Source organism: Hippocampus bargibanti, linkage group LG19 (genome assembly GCF_051943395.1).
Source record: "Hippocampus bargibanti isolate YZ-2025 linkage group LG19, ASM5194339v1, whole genome shotgun sequence".
Lineage (NCBI taxonomy): Eukaryota > Metazoa > Chordata > Actinopteri > Syngnathiformes > Syngnathidae > Hippocampus > Hippocampus bargibanti.
The window spans coordinates 8,601,960-8,625,940 of NC_142752.1; the positions used below are offsets into that span (position 1 = coordinate 8,601,960).

At 41.6% G+C, this 23,981-nt stretch overlaps 1 protein-coding gene across 6 annotated transcripts in view; it reads right to left on the bottom strand.

The window, feature by feature from the left end:
- Positions 1–23,981, bottom strand: part of pak5 (p21 protein (Cdc42/Rac)-activated kinase 5) — a 55,195-nt gene that overhangs the window by 21,365 nt on the left and 9,849 nt on the right. For 2 of the 6 annotated variants that reach the window (XM_089021688.1, XM_089021690.1), the window contains exons 2-3: positions 12,399–12,622; positions 10,834–10,872 (exon numbers count right to left, since the gene is read on the bottom strand). In XM_089021688.1, the coding sequence (XP_088877814.1) occupies positions 10,834–10,872; positions 12,399–12,602 (243 nt within the window). In that variant the 5' untranslated portion in view covers positions 12,603–12,622. Of the gene's footprint in view, positions 1–7,344; positions 7,534–10,833; positions 10,873–12,398; positions 12,623–14,615; positions 14,712–17,846; positions 18,122–23,981 lie in introns of those variants that run through there. The other 4 variants (XM_089021689.1, XM_089021691.1, XM_089021692.1 and 1 more) reach the window with 4 other exon arrangements.

A 23,981-nucleotide genomic window follows, 5' to 3' on the forward strand; every position in this document is an offset into this window, starting at 1 on the left:
TATACATAAAATAAGGTATATTGTGTGTAGTATTAAGGCTTATTTAGTTGAAAATTATGTTTTATGGGGACCTGGGAACGGATTGTTCGCATTTTAATGGTTTCCTATGGGAAATTAATGGTGGAATACACACCTTTCGCCTTACACACACTTTCTGTGAACCAATTAGGTATATATATGCTGAATGTGTGCTGAATGCGTGCTTTCCTCCAGTTGTAAAGAAAAAAACATTCTATATTTAAATTGAGGAGTCAGAGCAATTTGTTGTTCTTCATTTCGGCAGATAACATTAAAAATACACCCAAACAGAAATGTTTGCCTTTTCAACATGTTGCAATAACTCGAGGGGCTCATCTGCTCACATTTATTCACACCTTTTTTTTATCACTACCTTTAGGCTAGTTGGGCTTTTATTTCCAGCTCATACATATGCTTCAGACGATAAACCATTGAAGTCGCCTCTCTCTCTCTCTCTCTCTCTCTCTCTCTCCAAGCGAGCTCCCCCCTAAGGTTCCCTCCCCTGCTATGCGCTACCTGGGTGCCGTGAACTGGAACACAAGGTGAAATGTCCGCTATATGCAGCGACTACATCAAGCTGAGAGGCTGCAGGATGGATTTTCTCAGGGACACAAATCTATCATGATTTGGACAGATGCTGCAGTTTGTCCAACAAGCTGTACCTGACAGAAAATAACTCCTGCATCAAACTGAAAATCAAAAATGAGAGCAAAAAGCCGGTCATTTTTCCACTACGACACATTTACCAGTGATATCGCCGACATAGAATTGGGGTACAAAATCAACCGGCCTTCGGACAAGTTTGGATTGGATTAGCCTTTACTAGTCTCGCAGTGGAGAAATGTACATTTCACAGCAGCAAAGTTATGGAAGGAAAAGAAAAGGAAAGGAAGAAGTAGAAAAACAAAATACAGTATCTGCTGTAAAGGCAGCCACTCTCGTTGTTCCATGTTGAAGTAAAAAACACAACAAAAAAACTAAATAACAAATAATGTGTCACAACACAGAAGACACAGGCAGTCATTGAATCTTAAAGGACAACCGACGTCTCCGGACAGGTTGTGTCCATAATTTGTAAAATGGCTTCAAATGACTTCTACTGAGCGTATTTTACAAAGATTCCACCGCATATAGCTATATTTTACGTTTTAAGACTCACGCTGAATATTTAGGAAGTCTTGTTTTTAAGTTGGTGACGAGTCCATACGTGATGTCACTAAAGGACCGCCCTTTACCCAAAAAAAGACGCATTGTAGCGGTCCTTCCATCACGTCAATGTATTTTGCTGTACTTGTTTGGTCTGGGGACCTCGTGTTGCACCCAAAAGCCGCCAGAAGGCCAGAAGAGGGCGTCCAAGCGGCATGTAAGGAATTTATCAGCCTGTGGAAACTGAGGTGGCCACAATAGGTCGCCATTTCGTGCCTCTTTTTTTGGGTGAGAGTTTTCCCCCAATGTTGCCTCAAAATGGCACAAATACATTCTTTAATAGATTGCAAACATGTATGCTTTCCTCTTCAGAACTATTTGAATCATATTCATCACTGGATGTGGAACAAGAAAGCATATTCTTCGAATCTGAAGCCGTTGTTTTGATTCACTAGCAATGCAAGACGTCTTGGCGTGACGTCACGAACTGGAGGCTTTCTGAAAATGCCCAATTCGCAGCTCAATTTTTTGCAGATTTTGGACACTTTAAATCATTTTATTGGTGTTTAGCATTTGACTAAAAATATCATACTGCATGTTTTGGGTATTTTAGATGCTATAGAACGTTTTTCTGGTGTCAGTTAAAAGTAACGTCGGTTGTCCTTTAAGCACTTTTCTGCACCCTCTTTGTTGCATGTAGCAGTTCTAGATGAACGAGAGGATCAAAGTGTCCTTCTCACCAGTGGATCATGGTGAAATGTGCACGTCTGCTACAAGCTAAATGTTGAAAGCAAACACAGAGCTGCAGCATCCATTGACGAAAAGAGAATGTCTCACATTTCCTGTCCCACATAAATCCGCTTCAATTCTAAGTTGCGACAAATCTACATACGCACCGGCGCAGAGCGCAAACATTTGACAGGTCACATTTGCAAGGGTGAGCAATATTCATTTCTTGCATTGGGACTTGAACGGGGCAGACAATCAGCCTCTCTCATTTTGTTACTCACCAGAATTACAAATTAAATTAATTGCCTGTTACGGCCACTCTGCGTGAAAGTAGCATTACATGCAGGCTAACTCAATTAGTGTTCAGCATTGACCATCTCATGTAGCTGCTCATCAATATCTACGTGTGGAGATGTGGATGGTGGCTGCTCGGGAGGGAGAAACATGGTTACCAGTGTCAACGGCGGGGGAGGGGGGTGGGGGTTAAATATGTCACTGTGCGGGATCGCGCCTGAAAATCTTCCCATTAATTTGAATTAGAAGGCTTATATAAGGGCTAGGCTCCCCAGAAACCATCCCCTGTACACCTAACGCAAAACCAACCCACCCGCCCTCCTCTGCCTCTTTACATCCTTACGCCAAGCGTGAGTCGGGTCATGCTAGGCGTCGTTTCTGACAGCGGCCATATTTCACCGGTGTGCAGCGTTGGCCTGTCCTTTAGAGATAAGCTGTAATAGATCTACTCACCATGGCCTGTTCAAGTTAAGTACAGCAGAGAGGGAGAAGGATGGGAAGAAAGGAGATGGGATGGGGGGCAGAAAGGAAAGGACAGGACAGAGAAGGAAATAAAAGTGGAGCAATGACAAAAAGAAAATAATGGAGGAGTGGAAATCGCAAAGATTCGAAGAGAAAGGAACATACAAGAAAGGAAAAGTACAGTACAAGAAATTAAAGTGGGGAACAAATAAAATAGAAAAAAAAGGAAAGGACAAGACGGCTAAGTCAAGGAATCTCGTGATAGGACAATTAAATCACGGGTCAGGACAGGACAAGATATAAACGCAAAGGAAAGGGAAAAGTGAAAGGAATAGGATAGGACAAGGTGGAAAAAAGAAGCCCAGGACACAACTAGGGCAATCGAAGGAAGAAGACGGGACATGAAATGAGCAAGAAGATTAAAGTATAGAAAGAAGCAAGGAGAAGACATGGAAAAAAAATCAAGGAAAAGGGAGAAAAGGACAGGAACTAAAGCAAAGCAGTGGAAAGAAGGAAAAGTAAACAAAATGTAAAAGTAAGCAAAATGCCAGATGATGTGGAAAAATGTGTCCACTCCAGTGACGGGGTTTTTGTCATTGTCACTCAAATTCCAGGACCCACAAATATGGAGTTTTAGGACTACATAAACCACAGGTGTCAAAGTCAAGGCCCGCGGGCCAAATCCGGCCCGCCACAAAAAAAAAATTCGGCCCGCGAAAGCAAATCAAACTCAAAATTCCATGATGATTGCTAAAATCTGAGCCAAAATTTCATATTTTTGGATGTCAACCACAATAAAAGTCATTATTCTTAACTTCAGATTAGAAAACGAGTTATTCATTAATTTTCTGTGTGCTCTATATGTAATATTTGAAGGGATTTAAACATTCTAAAGGGTTCCCCAAATTCATAACGGCCCTCGAGAGGAAACCATAACTACAATGTGGCCCGCGGCAAAAAATGACTTTGACACCCCTGACATAAACATTCAATGCAGCGTAAGAAAACTGAGACTCTCTTCTTTCATCAGAAAAAAAAGTTAATTCCTAAATTATATGGGCCTGGAGTTATATGAGCTTGAAATGACTGTGGCTGTCCAAAATACAATGCCATATATTGGTTTATATAGCGCTTTAACAACAGCTGAAGCTGGAAAAAAGCGCTAACAAGGAAAAAAAGATATGCTGCTCCCTTGTGAAAGGGGAAAACATTGCCAGAAGTCTGGCCAGCAAGAAAAAAAATACAACTCGAACTAATTCGGGAATGGTGCTCTGTGTCATATTTTCAATTCCCGAATAAATTTGTGAATGGCAGTGAATGAGTTAAGGAAAAGAAACAGATTGAATATAACTGAGGAAACGGAAGGAAAGTACGGGACATGACAAGAAAAAAGGAAGGACAATAACATGACAGGAAAATTGGAATGAAATAAATACAATACATATTGATTTATATAGCGCTTTAACAACACCTGAAGCTGAAAGGCCAAATAAAAAAAAAAAGAGAGTGGGAGTCCATACAATGAAAAATACAATGAAGAAAATCGAATGTGACAACAAGGAAGGATACAATGAGGAAAAAACAAAGTCAACTTTCGCTGAGAAAGAAAAAAAAACACGTATGGGGAGGAGGCGGCTCGATGACAAATGAGCCTCATTGGCAGATAAGGGGGGATTAACCTTGCTGGTAATGAAGGCGGGCATAATTAATGAGCGTGTCCTGCTGCTGACTCCTGGAGTCCGACGAGCACCCAGCTCAGCGGACAGCGGCGCCCACGGGCAGCTGGACCAGGGATGCTAAAAAGTACAGCGGGGGTGGGGGGGGGCTTAATCGCATCATCTAAGTCTGGGAAGACATGTCAAAAGGCAGGTGATAATATACAGTCATCGTTTCGATACCCATGAATGCAGTCTGTAAGCAGTCATGAGGTCGTGTCTTTTTTGGGGGGGATTCTAAGATATGGACAATATGATTGGCTGTTTGCAAGAGCGAGTATACGAGCAACCCCCAAGAGATTTTGGAACCGTTCCTCCTGGGGGCAGGTGGGGGGCGGTCTGTTGAGTACATAACTGACTGTTGGTGGGGGCAATGGGGGAATGCAGCAAAGAAGCAAAAATAATTGGACAAGATGGAACTGAGTGTTTTAGCTTCTGCCGCCCTCTGCTGGGTGTTGCTAGTTAATGCAATATGGTCAGTGACTGTGGTAAGAACCATGAGTGAGAGGCGGGGGAGGGGGGGCTTTGTGGTACGACAATAAATCACTGCATTAAATATTTAAAAAATTGTACCCCGAGTGTAAAATTAATACATTAATTAAAAACTTATTTTTATATTGGATTGGATTTACTTTTATTCGTCTGCAGTGGAGAAATTTACATTTCGCAGCAGCAAAATGAAGAAAGGAAGAGGAAAGGAAAGAAAGAAGTAGAAAAACAAGATAGAGGAGCTGCTGGAAAGGCAGCCACTCTCGCGGCGCCATCTTGGAAGTCATTTGATTCAATTTAATTAATTTTGCACGGTTACGTTTTGAATGTTTTTTGATTTTGTCCATTGTTTACAATCATCATTTAGGCGTTTATTGGTTATTCTACATTGATTTCAACTATTTTCACTTAACCACATATCAATTGGGACTACTGGAATAAAGCAGTGCAGTACAGTCCAAGTGTTAAATTGTAGTTTGCTGTTCAGCCATACGAGGGGAGCAGAGGACAGTATCAAACCGCATTTTGAGCCCTGAATGACTGACATAAGCTTATACAGTCCTCGCTAATTACTTATCATAATCATTATCAAATTCCTACTCTGCAAGGTATTAAATCATTTTGATGCATAAATGCTTTTTTATGTTTTAAATTAATTGTGTGAAAGCCCTTCCAAAAATCGCAACAAAAGAAATCATTTTATCATATATTTTATTTATAATTTTATCTGATCCACTAGTGAAAAGAACGTTTTGATACTCTCCTCTTTCATCTGGAACTGCTTCATGTAACAGAGGGTGCAGCAAGTCAAGATGGCACCGCGAGAGTGGTTGACTTTCTAGCAGCTCCTGTGTTATTTATCTACTTATTTTTTTCCTTTCATCTTACTTTCCTAACTTTGCTGCTGTGAAATGTCAATTTTTCCACTATGAGACTAATAAAGGTAAATCCAATCCAATCAGTGATTTTATTGTGCTTGTTTTGTCCTTGAGAGTTTTGAAAGGTGCTTATAAATCACATGTATTATTATTATTATTATTATTATTATTATATATAAAAATTCTTATTATTATTATAATAAATATAATATAATAAAAATTATTATTATTATTAGTCGTACTGCTAGCTAGCTTGTTTTCTATCTATTTGAGTTACTTCGGGGCTGAGTGAACGCTGGGGCGTGTGGCTGCCGCTGCTCACCCACAGAAAAAAACTTATCCTGTGACTGTAAAGTGACCTTGAGAGTTTTGAAAGGCGCTTATAAACTAAATGTATTATTATTATTATAGTAGTAGTATTAACGGATGACCCAAAAAGATGCATACCCATGAAAATTTCAATTGTGGCTTTGATTAAAAAACTATTTCAAATTATAACCACACATTATTCAGTTTATGGAAGACCATTCACCAGAGTTTCAGCTATTTCTGAGTGAGGGACTCAGCAGGACGCATCTTTTTGGGTCACCTTCCTGAAAGAAACTGAGTCCCTCAATGCAGTAATGTTTTCTCTCGAAAGAGGAGTGTGTAAAAGTGATTGCAACTTTGTCAGACGGGTTCGTTGATTGCAACGAAATGGTGGCCATTTTGAACACATCTTGGGAAAGCCATAAATTGACTAAAATGTACAGAAATAGCTGAAACTCTGGTGACTGGTCTTCAATGCATTGAATATTGTGTGGTTGTAATTTGAAATAAATAGCGTTTTAATCAAAGCTACAGTTGAAATGTTCATGGGTACACATCTTTTTGGGTCACCCTGTATTATTATTCAATAAGGCTGTGAAGGTAAATCAACTGGCATTTTAAAAAACGTTCTGGCAAAGCACGCAAAAGGTGGAAGCCAACTCTCATCAGAATGACAGCAGTGGATCAATGGCATCCACTCCCTGCCCCAGAAAGACAAAAAAACGCTCACTTTCTTTCTCAATCAGCGGCTACTCTGCTTCAAGTGAATTCCCACAAACAACAACCTAATCCCGCATCAATTCAGACAGTCCCGGTTCAATTGGACTTGATTTTAAAGGCGTATTGATCAGCAGCGCTCACTAAATGAATGGCACAGTCAATGATGTGGATGATGAAAGAGTGCGTCAGTGCCATTATTACTTTGCGGTAAGAATGGAAGAGTTACTGTCAAAGTATCCTCACGCATTCTTCATTGGTGGTTTCTGTCTTTGTGCTCATCTTTCATCACTTTGCTGCTGTGAAATGTAAATTTCTCCACTGTGAGACTAATAAAGGCAAATCCAATCCAATCCAATCCACTTCTTCTTTGACAAACATGTCATGCGTTTGTTGCGCAACAGAAAGTAATATGGTAGCTTATATGGTGTTGTTGGAGGCTCAAACCCTAGCATCGCTAAAGAGTAGAGAAGCACCCAAAATAGAAAGTCACGGTCAAGTATGTGACCTCAAATAGAATCCGTTCTTCCACACAGATATATCCCAAAAGCAGTAATAGCTGACGTTGGGTACCACCAAAATCCCACCTGTTGTCGTGTCCCCTCCACCAGGCTCGACTTTGGCCTATTGGTTGGTCCTTCAAAGCCCCTCATTTGTCTGGCATCCGCGGCTTCTCGCCCCCCGCCATTATTTTATACCGTTGGCCCCCAGCTGGAGACCCTCTAGCTTGTGAGCAGCGTCACGATCAGGTTTCCTCTAAAAGTGTTAGCGGTGGGTGCAGCGGGGGCAGTCAGATGACATTTACGACTTAGCGGGGGGATCACGTGACACCATTTTAACATGGCTGCCCTACTGCCACTTCTGAATATCCAAGTATTAAAAATATTTTTTTTGCCATTAATAATAATAATAATACATTTCATTTATAAGCGCATTTCAAAACTCTCAAGGCCACTTTACAGTCACAGGATAAGTTTTTCTAGGGGTGAGCACTGGCAGCCACACGCACCAGCGTTCACTCAACCCAGACGTAAATAGATAGAAAGCGAGCTAGCCAGCTAGTAGATAGCTAATAGAAAGCCGAGAGATAGCTAGCTAGATAGCTAGCCACCCAGATAGCTATATAGCTAATTTGCTAGCTAGATAGATAGCTAGTTAGCTAATACACTTTAGTGGCAAGATTGTGTTACAAAATAATTCTGCATGCGCCATCTGTTTGTTAACAATCCACCTCTTCCAGGATGATGTAAGGCCTAATGTTGAGCTTCCTGAAAATACCCACAGAGATTTCAACGCCCACACTACCCCACAGTGCAAGCAGCTCAGAGATGCATGTGAGTGTGGTGGGCGGGGTGGCGCTATGTCAACAAAATTAAAAAAAAAAAATGTATTTAAGATCACGCAGAGAAACGATGATTGAATTGTTGTCAATTTAATGTCTCAAAAAAGATTCATTTGATTTTCTGAGATGAAGGGCAAGGTTGTCTTGGGGTTTAGCAAGTCGGCCTCACTGTGCCGAGGTTTTCGGTATGAATCTCGGTTCAATTTGAATTGTTGTGTGTCTACATGTAGAACTGTCGCGGCTTGGAATTGAAGCGTATTTACGTGGGACAGGAGATGTGAGACTCATCAACTCAATTTCATTTCGTCAATGGATGCTACAGCTTCGTGTTTGCTTTCAACATTTAGCTTGTAGTAGATGTGCACATTTCACCATGATGTCCCTGATCCACTGTTGAAAAGGAGGCTGCTTCATACAACAAAGAACTGCTTCATTCAACAAACAGAAGATTGAAGACTGTCTGTGTCTTTTGTGGTGTGTCATATTATTTATGTAGTTTTTTTTGTGTTGTTATGACACTCAAGATGGCACCGCCTGAGTGGCTGCCTTTACAGTAGTTCCTATATTTTGTTTTTCTATTCCTTCTTCCTTTCCTTTCCTCTTCCTTCCACAATTTTGACTGCAGTGAAATGTATATTTCTCCACTGCGAGACTAATAAAAGCTAATCCAATGTAATCCATTTCGTATTTTTGCTGAATGTTTCTTCCAAATATTTTTGTCATACAGTCATCTATTTGCTGGGGATCGGGACAACCGCAAAACAGTGAATAGACTGTCGGAATGGAAATACCTCCTGCAATTAAGTCGCCACAAATGCTACGAGAGGCAAATTCTCCAAATCACACTTCCGTCTACTCTAAAAGTAGCCGACGGCTGAGGTAACCTAAGCAAACTGCAAGACTCGCATCAACACACATGCTAACATACCATGTGTACGAACAAGGAAGCAAACACACATCCCTAGCACTGTATATAAGGGGGTGAAAGTCGAGTGCAACCTGAGACGATTTTCATGACTCCAACAGGCTTTAATACGCATATACACACGCACACTCTTCAAATTCAAAGCTCAATATGCCGTTATAGAGACGGTCATGTTGAAGACGTGCTGCTGTGGGCATGTGTGAACCCACACTTGTGGATTTGATGATGATGATGATGATGGCGGCGGCGGGGGAGGCTCAAAGCAATACTAATGCTGCAGTGGAGATGAGCAGGCTGACAAGTAGGCTCCCGGCCTCACACATGTACCACGAGACAACCAGTGGGAGCGCAGTGGTGCCAGTAGACGTTACTGCGGTGCAATGGCTAGGACGACTTCCCTATTAGACAATGCGCTGTCAATCAACCCTCCATCACGGGTGTTAACATTCAAGAGCAGTTTAAGTGAAATCCATGTCAACACAGCAGAATCATCTTTCACTAGAAGCACTTTGCACCAATCATTAGTTTCATTATCAGAGAGAGGATCATGGGAACATGCTGCTATAGTTCATCAAGTGGTTCCTTGGGGAAGAGGGGGGGCGGCAGCGAGGGTTTTTGGGAAGTGTTGGAACTCATGCAGAAGAGTGGAAATGAGCTCTAAAGCCCGTATCTCACTGAGCGGCAAATGAGTCGAGTGTTTGAAGTGGTCTCAAGGCGTTTGTCTTGTCGCAAAAAAAAACCAGAATATATTCAGAATTTGATGGTGAGAAGAAGTATGTTGCAACCATTAACTCATTCACTGCCAGATGTGTAAAAATGTGTTCAGTCCAGCGCCAAGATTTTCGTCATTGTCATTTAAATTCCAGGACCCACAGAATATTGAGTTTTAGAACTACATAAACATTCAATGCAGTGTAAGAAACCTTTGAGCAGGGGTGTCAAAGTCATTTTTTTGCCGCGGGCCACATTGTAGTTATGGTTTCCTCTCCATTAGGATGTTTAATCCCCTCCACATATTACATATAAAGCGCACAACAAATTAATAACTAGTTTTCAAATCGGAAGTCAAGAATAATGTGGTTTACATCCAGAAATATGAAATTTTGGTTAGGATTTTAGCAAGCATAATTTCACAAGTTTGCTTTGCTTTCGCGGGCCGAAAAAAATTCATGTGGTGGGCCGGATTTGGCCCACGGGCCTTGACTTTGACACCGGTGCCTGAGAGTCTCTTCTTTGATCACAAAAATAGTTAATTCCTATCTCTGGAGTCTGGAGTTCTGGTCTGGAGTTATATGAGCTTGAAATGGGGGTGGTTGTACAAAATACAATACATACATATTGGTTAATATAGTGCTTTCACAATAGGTTAAGGTAGAACAAAGCGCTTCCATGGAAAAAGGGGAAGTTAACCCCCTTGTTGTAGAAAAACAATATACAGAGGCCATTGCCAGCGCTTTATCGAAACCCAAGCATGTAAAAACAAAAAAAAAATCGGGAATGGCGCTCTACGTCATATTCTGGAATACATTCCTGAATGGCAGTGAATGAGTTAAAAAAAGGTTGGTAATATCTAATTAACATTTTTGCAAGTCCATTCCCCACTCAGTGTAATACAAGACTTGGCAGAACAATGTGGTTATGTCACGTGTGGAGTCATTTTGCCACTTCCCGCCCCCACCTGGATGCATGGTAGCAGCAGGCAGCGGTGAGAGGAGATGCAGAAAAAAAGGCACTAAGGGGATGGGGGGTGCAACGGGAGGGGGGAGTAGAATGATGAGGGTGTGGACAAACGGGTAGAGGGACTCATACTTTGGGCGTTTCGGACAGCCGGACCTTCTTGGGAGATATCTGTGAAGAGAGCAAGACAATTACTTTCTTGTTCCCCCCTCTTCAGAGATATTTCCTGTGGCATATTGCTGTTCTTGGTGGTGGCCATTTTGGATGTGTGGCGAAACAAGCTTTTGATGTGAACTGTGTGCACTCCAAACAGCAGTGGAGTGAGTAATTCGTTGTGACAGTTAAGCAAGAGATGATTCACACCCCACATCGGATCAATGACGGACAGTGTAAGTGGAGATCGTGAGGGTCAAAAATATAAATAGGGGGGCTGGGGCCAGTTCAAATTTACTGCAAAGTGTTTATGAGTATCAGTGCGGAAGCCAATGAACAACAACACAACAGAGGAGACACTCAGAAGGATCGGGGGATGAGGAGACACAAAGAAAATGTTGACTTGCATTGATGTTCATGGATTAAATTCTTATTTTCACAAATTATAAATGTAAAGGGATGTGATTATTATAACTCAATCACTGCCGGACGTGCGCAAAAATGTGTCCACTCCAGTGCCAGTGTTTTTGTCATTGTCACTCGAATTCCACGAACCACAGAATATTGAGTTTTAGGACTACATAAACATTTCACGCAGCACATGAAACCGTAGACTCTCTTTTTTCATCAGAAAAAAAAGAGTTACTTCCTAAATTATATCGGTCTGGAGTTATCTGAGCTTGAAATGGGGACGGTTGGACAAAAGGCAAATGCTACCCCCTCATGGAAGGGAAAAACATTGCCAGAGGTCTGAGCAGTGCTTTATCAGCACCCCCGTGAGAAAAACCAAAACCCAAACAAATTTGGGAATAGCGCTCCACGTCATATTATCAATTCCAGAATAAATTATGCAATTTAACTCATTGATGGCAGTGAATTAATTAATATGCTTTTCAACTCATTCACTGCCATTCCCGAATGTATTCAGGAATTGAAAATATAACGTGGAGCGCTATTCCTGAATTTGTTCGGATTTTGTTTTTTCTTGTTTGGGTGCCAATAAAGCACTGGCTGTGGCCTCCGGCAATGTTTTTCCCTTCCACATGGGGGCATCATTTCCCTTTTTTCCCCATGTTAGCATTTTGTTCCAGCTTCAGCTGTTGTTAAAGCACTATATAAACCAATATCTATGTATTGTATTGTGGACAGCCCCCCTCATTTCAAGCTCATATAACTCCAGACCCATATCGTTTAGGAATTAACTCTTTTCTGATGAAATAAGAAAGTCTCACGTTTTTTTACGCTGAATTGAATGTATATGTAGTCCGAAAACTCAATACTGTGGGCCTTGGAATTCGAGTGACAATGACGAAAACCCTGGCACTGGAGTGGACGCATTTTTGCACGTCTGGCAGTGAGCGAGTTAAGAGTGGTGGAATGGTGTGAGTTGGCCAGATGGTATTGGAGAATACAAAGGAACAACTGTCGGATGGAATGGCATGAATCAGACATTCTGGAGTAAAAATGTATCCTTAAAAGAAAAATAAAGATAAGAATCACAGGAATGAACCTAAAAAAGTTGATCCGGTCGCCCTCCTTCCTACCTTCATAGGTGCAAGCTGGATGGGGGTGATGTAGGAGGGGTCCACCATGGGCTTAGGCCGGTTGGCAGTATCGGCCAGGAGGCTCTGCCATTGCTGCGGCAGCCCGGTGAACTTCTGCTCCCGTGGATCGAAGCCCGTGTGGACCCGGTGCTCGAAGTTGGATGGGGCCGAGATCTCCAGCCGTTTTTTCTTCTTACCGAACATGCTGGAAAGCCCTGACAAACCTGAAGAAAAAGGAGGAGAAATAATAGCACTTGTTGCTGGGTCGGACGCCACTTTTTAATCAGACTATCGCTACATGCGCTCATGCTATCCCCCTATACTGTCAGTTTAAAATAGGACTCCAGCACCAGGGTTTTTGTCATTGTCACTGCATTCCAGGACCCATAGAATATTGAGTTTTAGGACTACATAATCATTCAATACAGCGTTAGAAACCTTAGACTCTCTTCTTTCATCAGAAAAGGAGTTAAATCCAAACTATATTGATCTGGAGTTATATGATCTTGAAATGATGGTGGCTGTCCAAAATACAATGGAATACATCCATATTGGTTTCTATAGCGCTTTAACAACAGCTGAAGCTGGCTCAAAGCACTAACATGGAAAAAAGGGAAACAGTGCCCCCTTTTGAAAGGGAAAAAAACATTGCCAGAGGCCAGGGCCAGCGCTATATCGGCACCCGAGCATGGAAAAACCAAAACCCAAACAAATTCGGGAATGGCGCTTTGTCATATTTTCAATTCCCGAATAAATTCAGGAATGGCAGTGAATGAGTTAAATGTATTATCGTATATTTTACAGTTCAATCTCACAATTATGCAGGGGAAAAAAGGAGGCAAGAATAAGCACAAGTGTCTGAACATGCCAGAAAATAACAAGTCGAGTTTGGTTACATAATTTAAACAGCAAGGAAAAAAGAAAGAACTCCTTCCATCCTCTGCGGTGGAACGAAATGTGAGACAAATGATACCAACTTGGGATTTTAATGCTTCTATTGGGATTGAAAGTGCGCTATGAGAGTCACATGAAATGCGTGGTGTCCCTGGGACAAAATGTCATGACGTTTGCTGTGAAAGGGGAGCATTGTTTTACTCTTTCTAGGAGCCATTGTTGCCAGAGTCACACTTGAAGCACCCCTTTTCTGAGTCTGCAATGGCATACAACATATTACCGTATTTTCCGATGTATAAGGCGCACCGGAGTATAAGGCGCACCCTCAATGAATGGCATATTTTCAAACTTGTTTCCATATATAAGGCGCAAAGTACTACAAGCCGCATCTTCAATGGATGAAAAAAAGTTTTCCAAATATAAGCCACCGCATTATAAGGCACTACAGAAGAATGGAGTTGCGCACAACTTCTTCTACAGAGGGAAAACGGAAAACTGTCAGCTGGCTGCTGACAGTCATTGCGAGACCTGTTGTGGCTCAATATTACAGATGGTTCCCTACTTACGAACATTCGAGTTATGAACAACAGTACATACAAACATTTTTGTAGAAACGTCTGTTGTATTCTCTCCAGTTGTACATGTACATATCTTTATAGAGCATATATTTTATTAGATATTTATTTTTCAGCACAAACCAATAGAGGTTACTTATAGAATCCTTAAACATACATATATACATCTTAAACATACATTTCATACAAAATATAGCACTGAAGCAACTTACGAACAAATTCACCTGACGAACGAGCGTTCGGAATGTATCTTGTTTGTAAATTGGGGAGCGTCTGTACTTCAAATATATGGCGCACCTGCGTAACATACTTATATAAACCTTAAACATACTTATATAAGCCTTAAACATACATTCCATACAAAATAAAGCACTGAAGCAACTTACGAACAAATTCACCTGACGGACGACCGTTCGGAACGTATCTTGTTCGTAAGTTGGGTAGCATATGTACTTTACATATAAGGCACACCTGCGTATAAGACGCAGGGTCATCTTTTGAAGAAAATCAAGGCTTTTTGGGTGCGCCTTATACACCGGAAAATATGTTATTCGCTCGCCTCACCTGGAAAGCCTGAAAATGTTGAACATTTGATTCCTGTCATTAAAATATGCAAGCACGTTAATCCTTCCCAGATGAAAAACAAAAAAGTGCCAGAAATCAATGTGACCCATTTTGCTTCAGAGACATCCAGAAAAAAATTGTGTGCATCACAAAAGAAGACTGAGCGTTTGTGGCATTTTCCCACCTGTGTTACACCTTTGAACATTTCCAGGTCGACTCTGTCGAACTCATTCTGTGTGTGTGATTCTCACACAGTGCAGCGACACAAGAGCATGGCAACCTTGCAAGTGTGAAAAAAAAACAATCATTGTTGGACAGCGACGATTGCTTTTATCACAGCAGAGTGGGTGAAGGTAGAGATGGACATTTAGGAGTTATAAATTGTCTCAAAAAATTGCATTAGAACAAACTGAAGGATACACACGCTAATTAGCACGCCTAATTTGAGCATTTTCCCTCCCTGGCGATCAAAGTCCAAAGGACCCACTGTCAGTTATATGTAAAGATTATCTTCAGCAATTATCTTTTCATATGAAGGATTGTGTGGGATCACTCACAGTAAAATAAGGCATTGGATGAAAAAAAAAATGATCCCAGAGTGTTACCTCTTCCATTTAGCAAGACATGCTGGACGACTAAAGTTTTACAAAGGATTATTTAGATGAGCCTTGACTCATTCACTGCCAGATGATGTGAAAAAATGTGTGCACTCCAGTGCCAGGGTTTTTGTCATTGCAACTCAAATTCAAGGACCCACAGAATATTGAGTTTTAGGGACTACATACATACATACATACATACTACATACATCTCTGCACAAGTGTCCTATTAGATAAGAAGCCTGCAGCACAAAGTTCATCCTTCCACTTTGCGCAATCTTACGCAATATATATGGGCTGACATCCAGATCTACTTCCACGACTCCAAGACTATGCTAACCTTGTTTCTGTTTTTAGCGCCAGCATCACACAAGGTGACCGCTCGCCGCAAGTTGGAATATTGAAATATTGACACTCGGATCAGTCTTATAAGTAATTACAGTTGCAGACATGCGTTCCAAACATGATGGGGATGGAAACATAGGGTGGGGGGGGGGGGGGTCTGCATTTTTAATGGTGGAGGTTGCATTTATCGGATGATCCTTTCACAACATATCAATATTGATAAGATAGCTAGAAAAAAATACTACCCGAAGTGCAGAAAGTTAATGCTATGTTTCAATTCAAAAGTTCGCCAAGTGCACCAGTTCAGACTGTACTATCTAAGAATATGTATAAGATACTATATCAGCAAAGATTATCATACAAGTGAAAATGGGCCACGAGAATACTGAATACCGTATTTTCTGATGTATAAGGTGCAGCGGACTATAAGACGCATCCCCAATCAATGGTGTACAGTAAAGTCTCGTTATATCGATATCGGATATATCGATAGTCCCGGTTATATCGATACTATTTCTATGCACGCACGGAGAAAACTATATGCAAACAGGGTCGGATATATCGATAGTCCCGGTTATATAGATATTTTTTCGGACTCCCTTGAATATCGATATAACGAGACTTTACTGTATTTTCAAACGTTTCCAATACATAAGGCGCATGTTCAATGAATGAAACACGTTTTCTAAACTTAATATATAAATATATATGTATAAGGCACAGTACATTATACAGCGCTACAGTAGAGAGTGAGGTTACCCACTACTTCTTCTACAAGGGGAAATGGAATTGTGGCTGCGAGACCTGTTGTGGCTCAATATTACTTACATAGCAGCACAGGGTCACCGTTTGGCACAGGGTCACCGTTTGAAGAAAATCAAGGATTTTGGGTGCTTATACACCGTAAAATACGGTAATCAAAAGATGGCAAATACTGTAGCTTCTTAGCAATATTTGAAGGACACCAGAAACAAATTCTGATGGCTGTGGTCTGCAGGGAGGGTCGCTATGACAAAGAGGGCAGACTCATGACCTTGTTGGCCTCATCTTGGGATTATAAAAGGCTTACGGGGGTCTTAAATTGTCTCTCGCAAGGTTCCGAGGCAACGCATGACCGATATAAGTGTTGAACCTTATTGGAAGAAACTCCATTGAGAGGAAAGACCCCACCACACCATCCCGGTTAATCTCGAGGCCGACTGTAAGCGTACACACTTAACATTATCCCCAACTAAAATGCACACAAACACAATGTGAAAGGGTTGAGTCGTCAGCAGGGCAAAGACACTGATTCACAGGCTGATTTGTCTCCAAACCATCTGTCATTCTCTCTGGTCTCCACAGGCATTTCCCCCATCTATCTACCCCCCTTTTTTGAGACAGCCAACGGCCACAATACAATTTGACCTGAGCCTTGATGCACAGTGTGCTCAGAAACTATTCACAGCACTTCACCATCATTGAAACGTCAGAAATATTTAAGAGCAGTTTGTTATTTTCAAAAGGTAGTTATTTCTGGATTGACCACCCCGCTGGAAAACACAATTGACTCACTAACCACACATTGAATTGTGTTTGTTGGGTGAAACTTGCATCAGCATACAAATATGGATTGGATAAGCATTTAATAGTCTTGCAGGAGAAATTCACATTGCACAGCAGCAAAGTTATCGAAGGAAGAGGAAAAGAAGTAGAAAAACAAAATACAGGACCTGCCAGTCTTGTTGCGCCATCTTGAAGTCAGAACAACAAAAAAAACCTAAATAACAATGAATGTGACGCAACACAAAAGACACAGCTCATTCAATCTTAAACACTTTCTGCACCCTCTTTGTTGTATTAAGCAGTTCTAGATAAAAGAGAATCAAAGCATCCTTTTCACCAGTGGATCAGGGGCGTCATGGTGGAATCTGCACGTCTGCTACAAGCTAAATGTTGCATGGTGGTGTTCTGATCAATTTGATTGGACTCACCTTTATTTGTCTCGCAGTGGAGAAATGTACGTACATTTCACAGCTGCAAAGTTATGGAAGGAAGAGGAAAGGAAAGAAAGAAGTAGAAAAACAAAATGCAAGAGCTGCTGTAAAGGCAGCCACACTCGCGGCGCCACCTTCAAGTCAAAATAATATGACATCACAAAGACATAATCCTTCAATGTTAAGCATATTCTGCACCCTCTTCGTTGTATGAATCAGTTCCAGATGAAAGAGAAGAGTATCAAAGTGTCCTTTTCACCAGTGGATCAGAGACGACATGGTGAAATGTGCATATCTGCTTCAAGCAAAATGTTGAAAGCAAGTAGGAAGCTTTAGCATTAATTGACGAAAACAGACTGTCTCACATGTCCTGTCCAACGTAAATCCGCTTCAATTCCAAGCCGCGACAATTCAATGGGTGACAATTATGAACTGCAGAGAGCCCGGACCAGAGTAAATCCCACCCAAATGAGAAAGTTGAGTTACAGTCCTTACCTAGTCAAAGTGATGAATATTTGGCCATGGTCAAATGCTCTGATGCACTCAGTTCCTGGTCACACACTGGACATAAAGTGCATCTCTAATGGCTCCATTATCCACCACAAAAGATAACCAGCCTTGGAGTCCCTTGAGGTTGACGGGGGCGTCGATACAACTGATGATTCAGGTCAGCTCCCGGATCCTTAGAAGCCCCTCAAGAGAGATGTTACTACGACGACGAACCCGTGACTGCGTTTGTGCCTGCATGCTCTGATAACTCCCAAAGCGTTGATGCCAGCGGTCCGGCCTGTACGCCAAGTTGCGGCCAGACAGCTAAAGCCCGGGCCCATTCCTTTCTGCTTTCATTGTTTGCTTAACTCCGTCTGACCTAAACGAACCACTGTCAAGCGCTTCGTGGAGCTGGCGTGCGAGGATAGGAGTTGAGGTTTCTTTTTGTCGCACCAAAGTGCACACGGCCCTATAGTAAGGGCAACATGGGGGCATGATACCGCCATCCAGTGCGTCACAACATCCAACGGCGTAGGACAAATATATGTTAAGTTTATGTACAGGGCAATGTAGCACATTCAATCTGTCCTACTGTGGCAGTAGAAAAAAAAGATGACAGCGTTGACAGATGACGCACTGACTGGATTTTCCCCGCCATGTCCCGTTTGCCGTGTTAATCCGCGGAAAGAGGAACATCGGTGTGACCTCGATTTGGGCAAAAGTTCACATGACAAGATCCACTTGTGTAACAAATATGAGAAGCTAAAGTCAACAGGAACAGACCAACTGCATTCTGGATCAACTATTAGTCAAAACCAAAGAAGATGCACTGTTCCATTTGTCTTCAAGTAACCGAAATAAGGATTCAAATTGGCCAGTGGGTATTCAGGTTGCTGGGAGCTTGCGATTGGCATAAAACATTAATGGAAAAGGCATCAGCCATTGTGTTGTTGTTTCCTGCAAAACACAACACAATAAGGCGAGTTTTATCTTGACCTAACAGGCCACAGCATCACCCCATGCAGATAAATAGAAACATATACAACAGAGCGCCAACGCGTATGTTTGACTGCCGCCGCTTGGAATTGAAGCGGATTTACGTGGGACAAGAGATGTGAGACAATCACTTTACATCAACGGATGCTACAGCTTGGTGTTTGCTTTCAACATTTAGCTTGTAGCAGACGTGCACCGTAATGTCGCTGATCCACTGGTGAAAATAAAGCTTTGATCCTCTCCCGGTTCATCTAGAACTGCTTCATACGACAAAGAGGGTGCAGAAAAAGCTTAAGCTTCAATCCAATTGATCAGAACACCACAATGTACTGGCCCTTTATCGCATGCCATAGAAAATTGTCGCTGTAAGAACGTTAACTGATTTCAGTTTTTAATTATCGTATTTAGCGAGCTAGAAACACATATCAAGCAGGCAATAATTGTACGCGTTGGTCAAATTGGCATTCCCCGTTTTACGTACAGTATTATAATAGCCGTAGAGTGAGTAGGAACCACACTATAATGGGCAATCTCAAGCGTCTCTTAAAAATGACACATAAATGTTGAAAGTGCTGATTTCTTTGTGCGCAAAGATGCTCCTTTAATGGTAGCAGCTTCTCCATCCATGTGAACCGGCGAAATAATTCATGACGAGTGGAAGAGGAGGTGAGCGGAGAGCTTTCAAAGGGCATTCCAAGGCCACTGGCTGTAACTACTCCAGCTGCGCTTTACTCATGTGGCCCTCTGCCGCTTCGGCTTTTGACGGCTTGACAAATCTGGAAGAGACAAGCTGGTTTGACAGTGACTCCGGTTTGGACTGGATTTGACATTTTAGAGAGTGCTCTCGTGCTCTCGACTTATTTTCGGAAGCACTGAAAACTGATGTACATTATTAATCATGTGTAGCAAGAAGGAGCATCACTTGCGGACAAACGGGTCACAAAAATGTGACTGCTCCAGTGCCACGGTTTTTGTCATTTTCAATCAAATTTCAGGACCCACAGAGTATTGAGTTTTTGGACTACATAAACATTCAATGCAGCGTAAGAAACCTAAGACTCTCTACTTCCATAAAAAAAGCGAATTCCTAAATTATATGGGTTTGGGGTTATATGAGCTTGAAATGAGGGCAGCTGTCCAAAATACAATGCAATACATACCTATTGGTTTATATAGCACAACGGCTGAAGCTGGATAAAGCGCTAACATGGAAAAAGGGGAAATGCTGCCCCCTTGAGGAAAAGAAAAAAAAACATTGCCAGAGGCCATGGTCAGCGCTTTATCGGCACCCAAGAGTTAATTCCTAAATTATGAGTCTGGAGTTATCTGAAATTGAAATGGGGGCGGTTGTCAAATGCTGCTCCCGCGTGGAAGGGAAAAAATTGCCAGAGGTCTGACTAGCGCTTTATCGGCAATGAATGAATTAATGGTTCTTGGGTTTTAAGATAACCAGGTCCAGAGTGTTACTTTCCAAGACTAATAAAGGTCAATCCAATCAGCTATTTAGTCATCTTTTAATTAATGACATTTCCTGATTCCGAATGTTACAATGGTGAGAATTACGACGACCTACTGGGCCGAGGTTGCCAGCAAAGATGTTCTCATCAGAGCAGCAGCCTCATACCATTCCGCATGACTTCGCCGTTGCAACTGACATAACACATCAGGATTAGCGCCACATCACGCCCCTATGCAGTTCCATGGAACAATTTGGGCAAATACTGACTGAGGAGCAAGAAGAAGCGATGGCGGCAATTCCTAAAATGGAGGGATTAACAACCACAGACGGACTGACGAATAAATATCTGCAGGATATACAAAGAATGTCTCAGAAAGACAGTCTTTACACCTTATTTTGCTGAAACGAGGCAGTTTTAAGGGGAGTTATGTCATGGACTACCTACACCATCAAGCTAATCCTAATATGAGAGAAATTAGCCTTTTCATACTACCTTAGCGTGAGAGTAAAACAGCGACACAACGACAGCGATGATCGACGTAATGGGCCTGATGAGCGTACAGCTGCTGGTTGGAGAGCCCTACTGGCACGCCAGCCAGCGTGCATCTTTCTTTTCTTTTTTGGGGGGGGAGCTGTTTCATGCCAGCGCATCAAACAGGGGGCACAGCTGTGTCACCGGATAACCGCTTTCATCCATTCATCAGCCGCATCTGCGCTAACGCTTTGTGCTATGTCAGGAGCAACCGACATCACAAGATCTTCAGGCTGTAATCTTCACTCACATGCATGCAGCAAGTTTGTGTATTCGCAATGAAAATTGCACGATAAAAAGGGAAACGAAACGCCTTTTAAAGCTGAACTGACGTGCTATCAATCAAACAACGTATTGTGTTAGTGCTGTCGTGGTACGGATGCCATCCAACCAACACCTGCAAGCGCTGTGCATTGCAAAATTATTTTTAACGACAAAAATGGGATCTTAACTTATTAACTGCAAGACGTGCAAAAATATGTCCACTCCAGTGCCAGGGTTTTTGTCATTGTCACTCGAAATCCAGGACCCACAGAATATTTAGGTTTAGGAATACAAAAATATTCAATATGGCGTTAGAAACCCTACTCTCTTCTTTCATCAGAAAAAAAAATAATTCCTAAATTATTACGCTTTATCAGCACCCAAACAAGAAAAAAACAAAACCTGAACAAATTTGGGAACAGCGCTCCATGTCATATTTTCAATTCCAGAATAAAGAGTTAATTCCTAAATTATATGAGTCTGGAGTTATATGAGCTTGAAATGAGGGCAGCTGTCCAAAATACAATGCAATACATATATATTGGTTTATATAGTGCTTTAACAACAGCTGAAGCTGGAACAAAGCGCTAACATGGGAAAAAGGGAAATGCTACCCCCTTGTGGAAGGGAAAAAACATTGCCAGAGGCCCATGACGAACGCTTTAGTGGCACCCAAGCACGAAAAAAACTAAACTGAACAAATTCGGGAATGGCGCTCCATGTCATATTTTCAATTCCTGAATAAATTTGTGAATGCGAGTGAATTGAGTTCAAACCTGATCAAGCCACGGCTTTCCATTGCAGCATGGAGAGATTTCTGTGATTTGCGCCCTTATTTACATTGAATCCAACAAGGAAAGGCTCCAGGCTAATTCCTGTTTCGTTGGTTAGCAACCAATGCCAAATATGGTCGAACTGTACTTCTGCGGTAAACACTCAGAAGAGATGCTTTCCCCATATTTCTCTTACTGGACTGGTTCACCACCTTGGTAAGATTTGTTTTGGGTGTGGTTACATCTGCACTCTACATATTCAGCCGTAAAAAGTAATTGGGGCAGTAATGACTTTTAAAGGGCAACCGACGGCACTTTTTTGTTTTTTAACTGACATCAGAAAAACGTTTTATAGCACCTAAAATACCCAAAACACGCAATATGATATGTTTATTCAAATGCAAAACACCAATAAAAATGACAAAGTGTCCAAAATCTGCAAAAAAAATTGAGCTGCAAATTGGGCATTTTCAGAAAGTCCCACCCCCAGTTCGTGACATCACGCCAAGACGTCTTGCATTGCTGGAGAATCCAAACAATGGCTTCAGATTCGGAGAATATGCTTTCTTGTTACACATCCAGTTATGAATATGATTCAAATAGTTCTGAAGAGGAAAGCATACATGTTTGCAATCGATTAAAGAATTTATTTCGTGCCATTTTGAGGCAACATTGGGGGGAAATCTCTCACCCAAAAAAAGAGGCACAAAATTGCGACCTCCAGTGGCCACCTCCGCTTCCACAGGCTGATAAATTGCTTATATGGAGCTTGGATACCCTCTTCTGGCGGCTTTTGGGTGCAACACGGTTCTCAGACCAAACATGTACAGCAAAATACATTGACGTAATGGAAGGACTGCTACAATGTCTTTTTTCGGTCAGGGGGCGGTCCTTTCGTGACGTCACGTACGGACTCGTCACCAACTCAAAAACAAGACTTCCTGAATATTCAGATTGAGTCTTAAAATGTAAAATATAGCTATATGTGATGGAATCTTATTAAAATACGCTCAGTAGAAGTCATTTGAAACCATTTTACAAATTATGGACACAACTTGAGACGTCGGTTGTCCTTTAAGTTTCATGTTGGGCGGGCGTAGTTGAGATAAAAGCATTCTAAATAGTATGGTAATTAAAACTGGCATTTGTTGGTGTTAATAAAGCAGCAGAAAGTGACTGAGGGAGCAGACGCCAAAGCAATTGGCTTGCTCAGACCGGCCGTTTCCAAATAGGTATCGTTTTAAAAGCCGATTAGGCAGCAACTAGTCAAGTCTGTGCACATGAAACCAAACAAGGAGGAGGTTTGCTCAATTCACTGGCTGACAAGAATAAAACAAACTACCAAATCATTAAAATCAAAATAATTCAATCCAAACAGATACATTTTGAATCCAGAATATTACTGATAATAATAAATATGTAAATTTAACTCATTCACTGCCAGACGTGCAAAAATGTGTTGACTCCAGTGTCAGGGTTTTTGTCATTGTCACTTGAATTCCAGGACCCACAGAATATTGAGTTTTAGGACTACATAAACATTCAATACCGCGTTAGAAATCTTCCACTCGCTTCTTTCATGAGAAAAAAAGTTAATTCCTAAATTATATGGATCTGGGGTTATCTGAGCTTGAAATGGGGGCAGATGTACAAAAGGCAAATGCTGCCCCCTCATGGCAGGGAAAAACATTGTCAGAGGTCTGACCAGCGCTTTATTGGCACCCCCCCCCCCCCTGGCAAAAAAATAAAAAATAAAACCCAAACATATTCAGGAATGGTGCTCAATGTGATATTTTCAATTCCAGAATAAAGAGTTAATTCCCACATTACGCCTGGACCAGTGGGTGACAGGATAACTAGATTAACTCAATCACTGCCCGAAATGTGCAGAAAATGTGTCCACTCCAATGCCAGGGTTTTTGTCATTGTCACTCGAATTCCAGGACCCACAGAATATTGAGTTTTAGGACGACAAACATTCAGTACAGCGTTAGAAACTTTTTTCATCAGAAACAAAAGAGTTAATTCCTAAATTATATGGGTCTGGAGTTATATGAACATGAAATGAGGGTGGCTGTACAAAATACAATGCAATACATATACAGTACAGTATATAC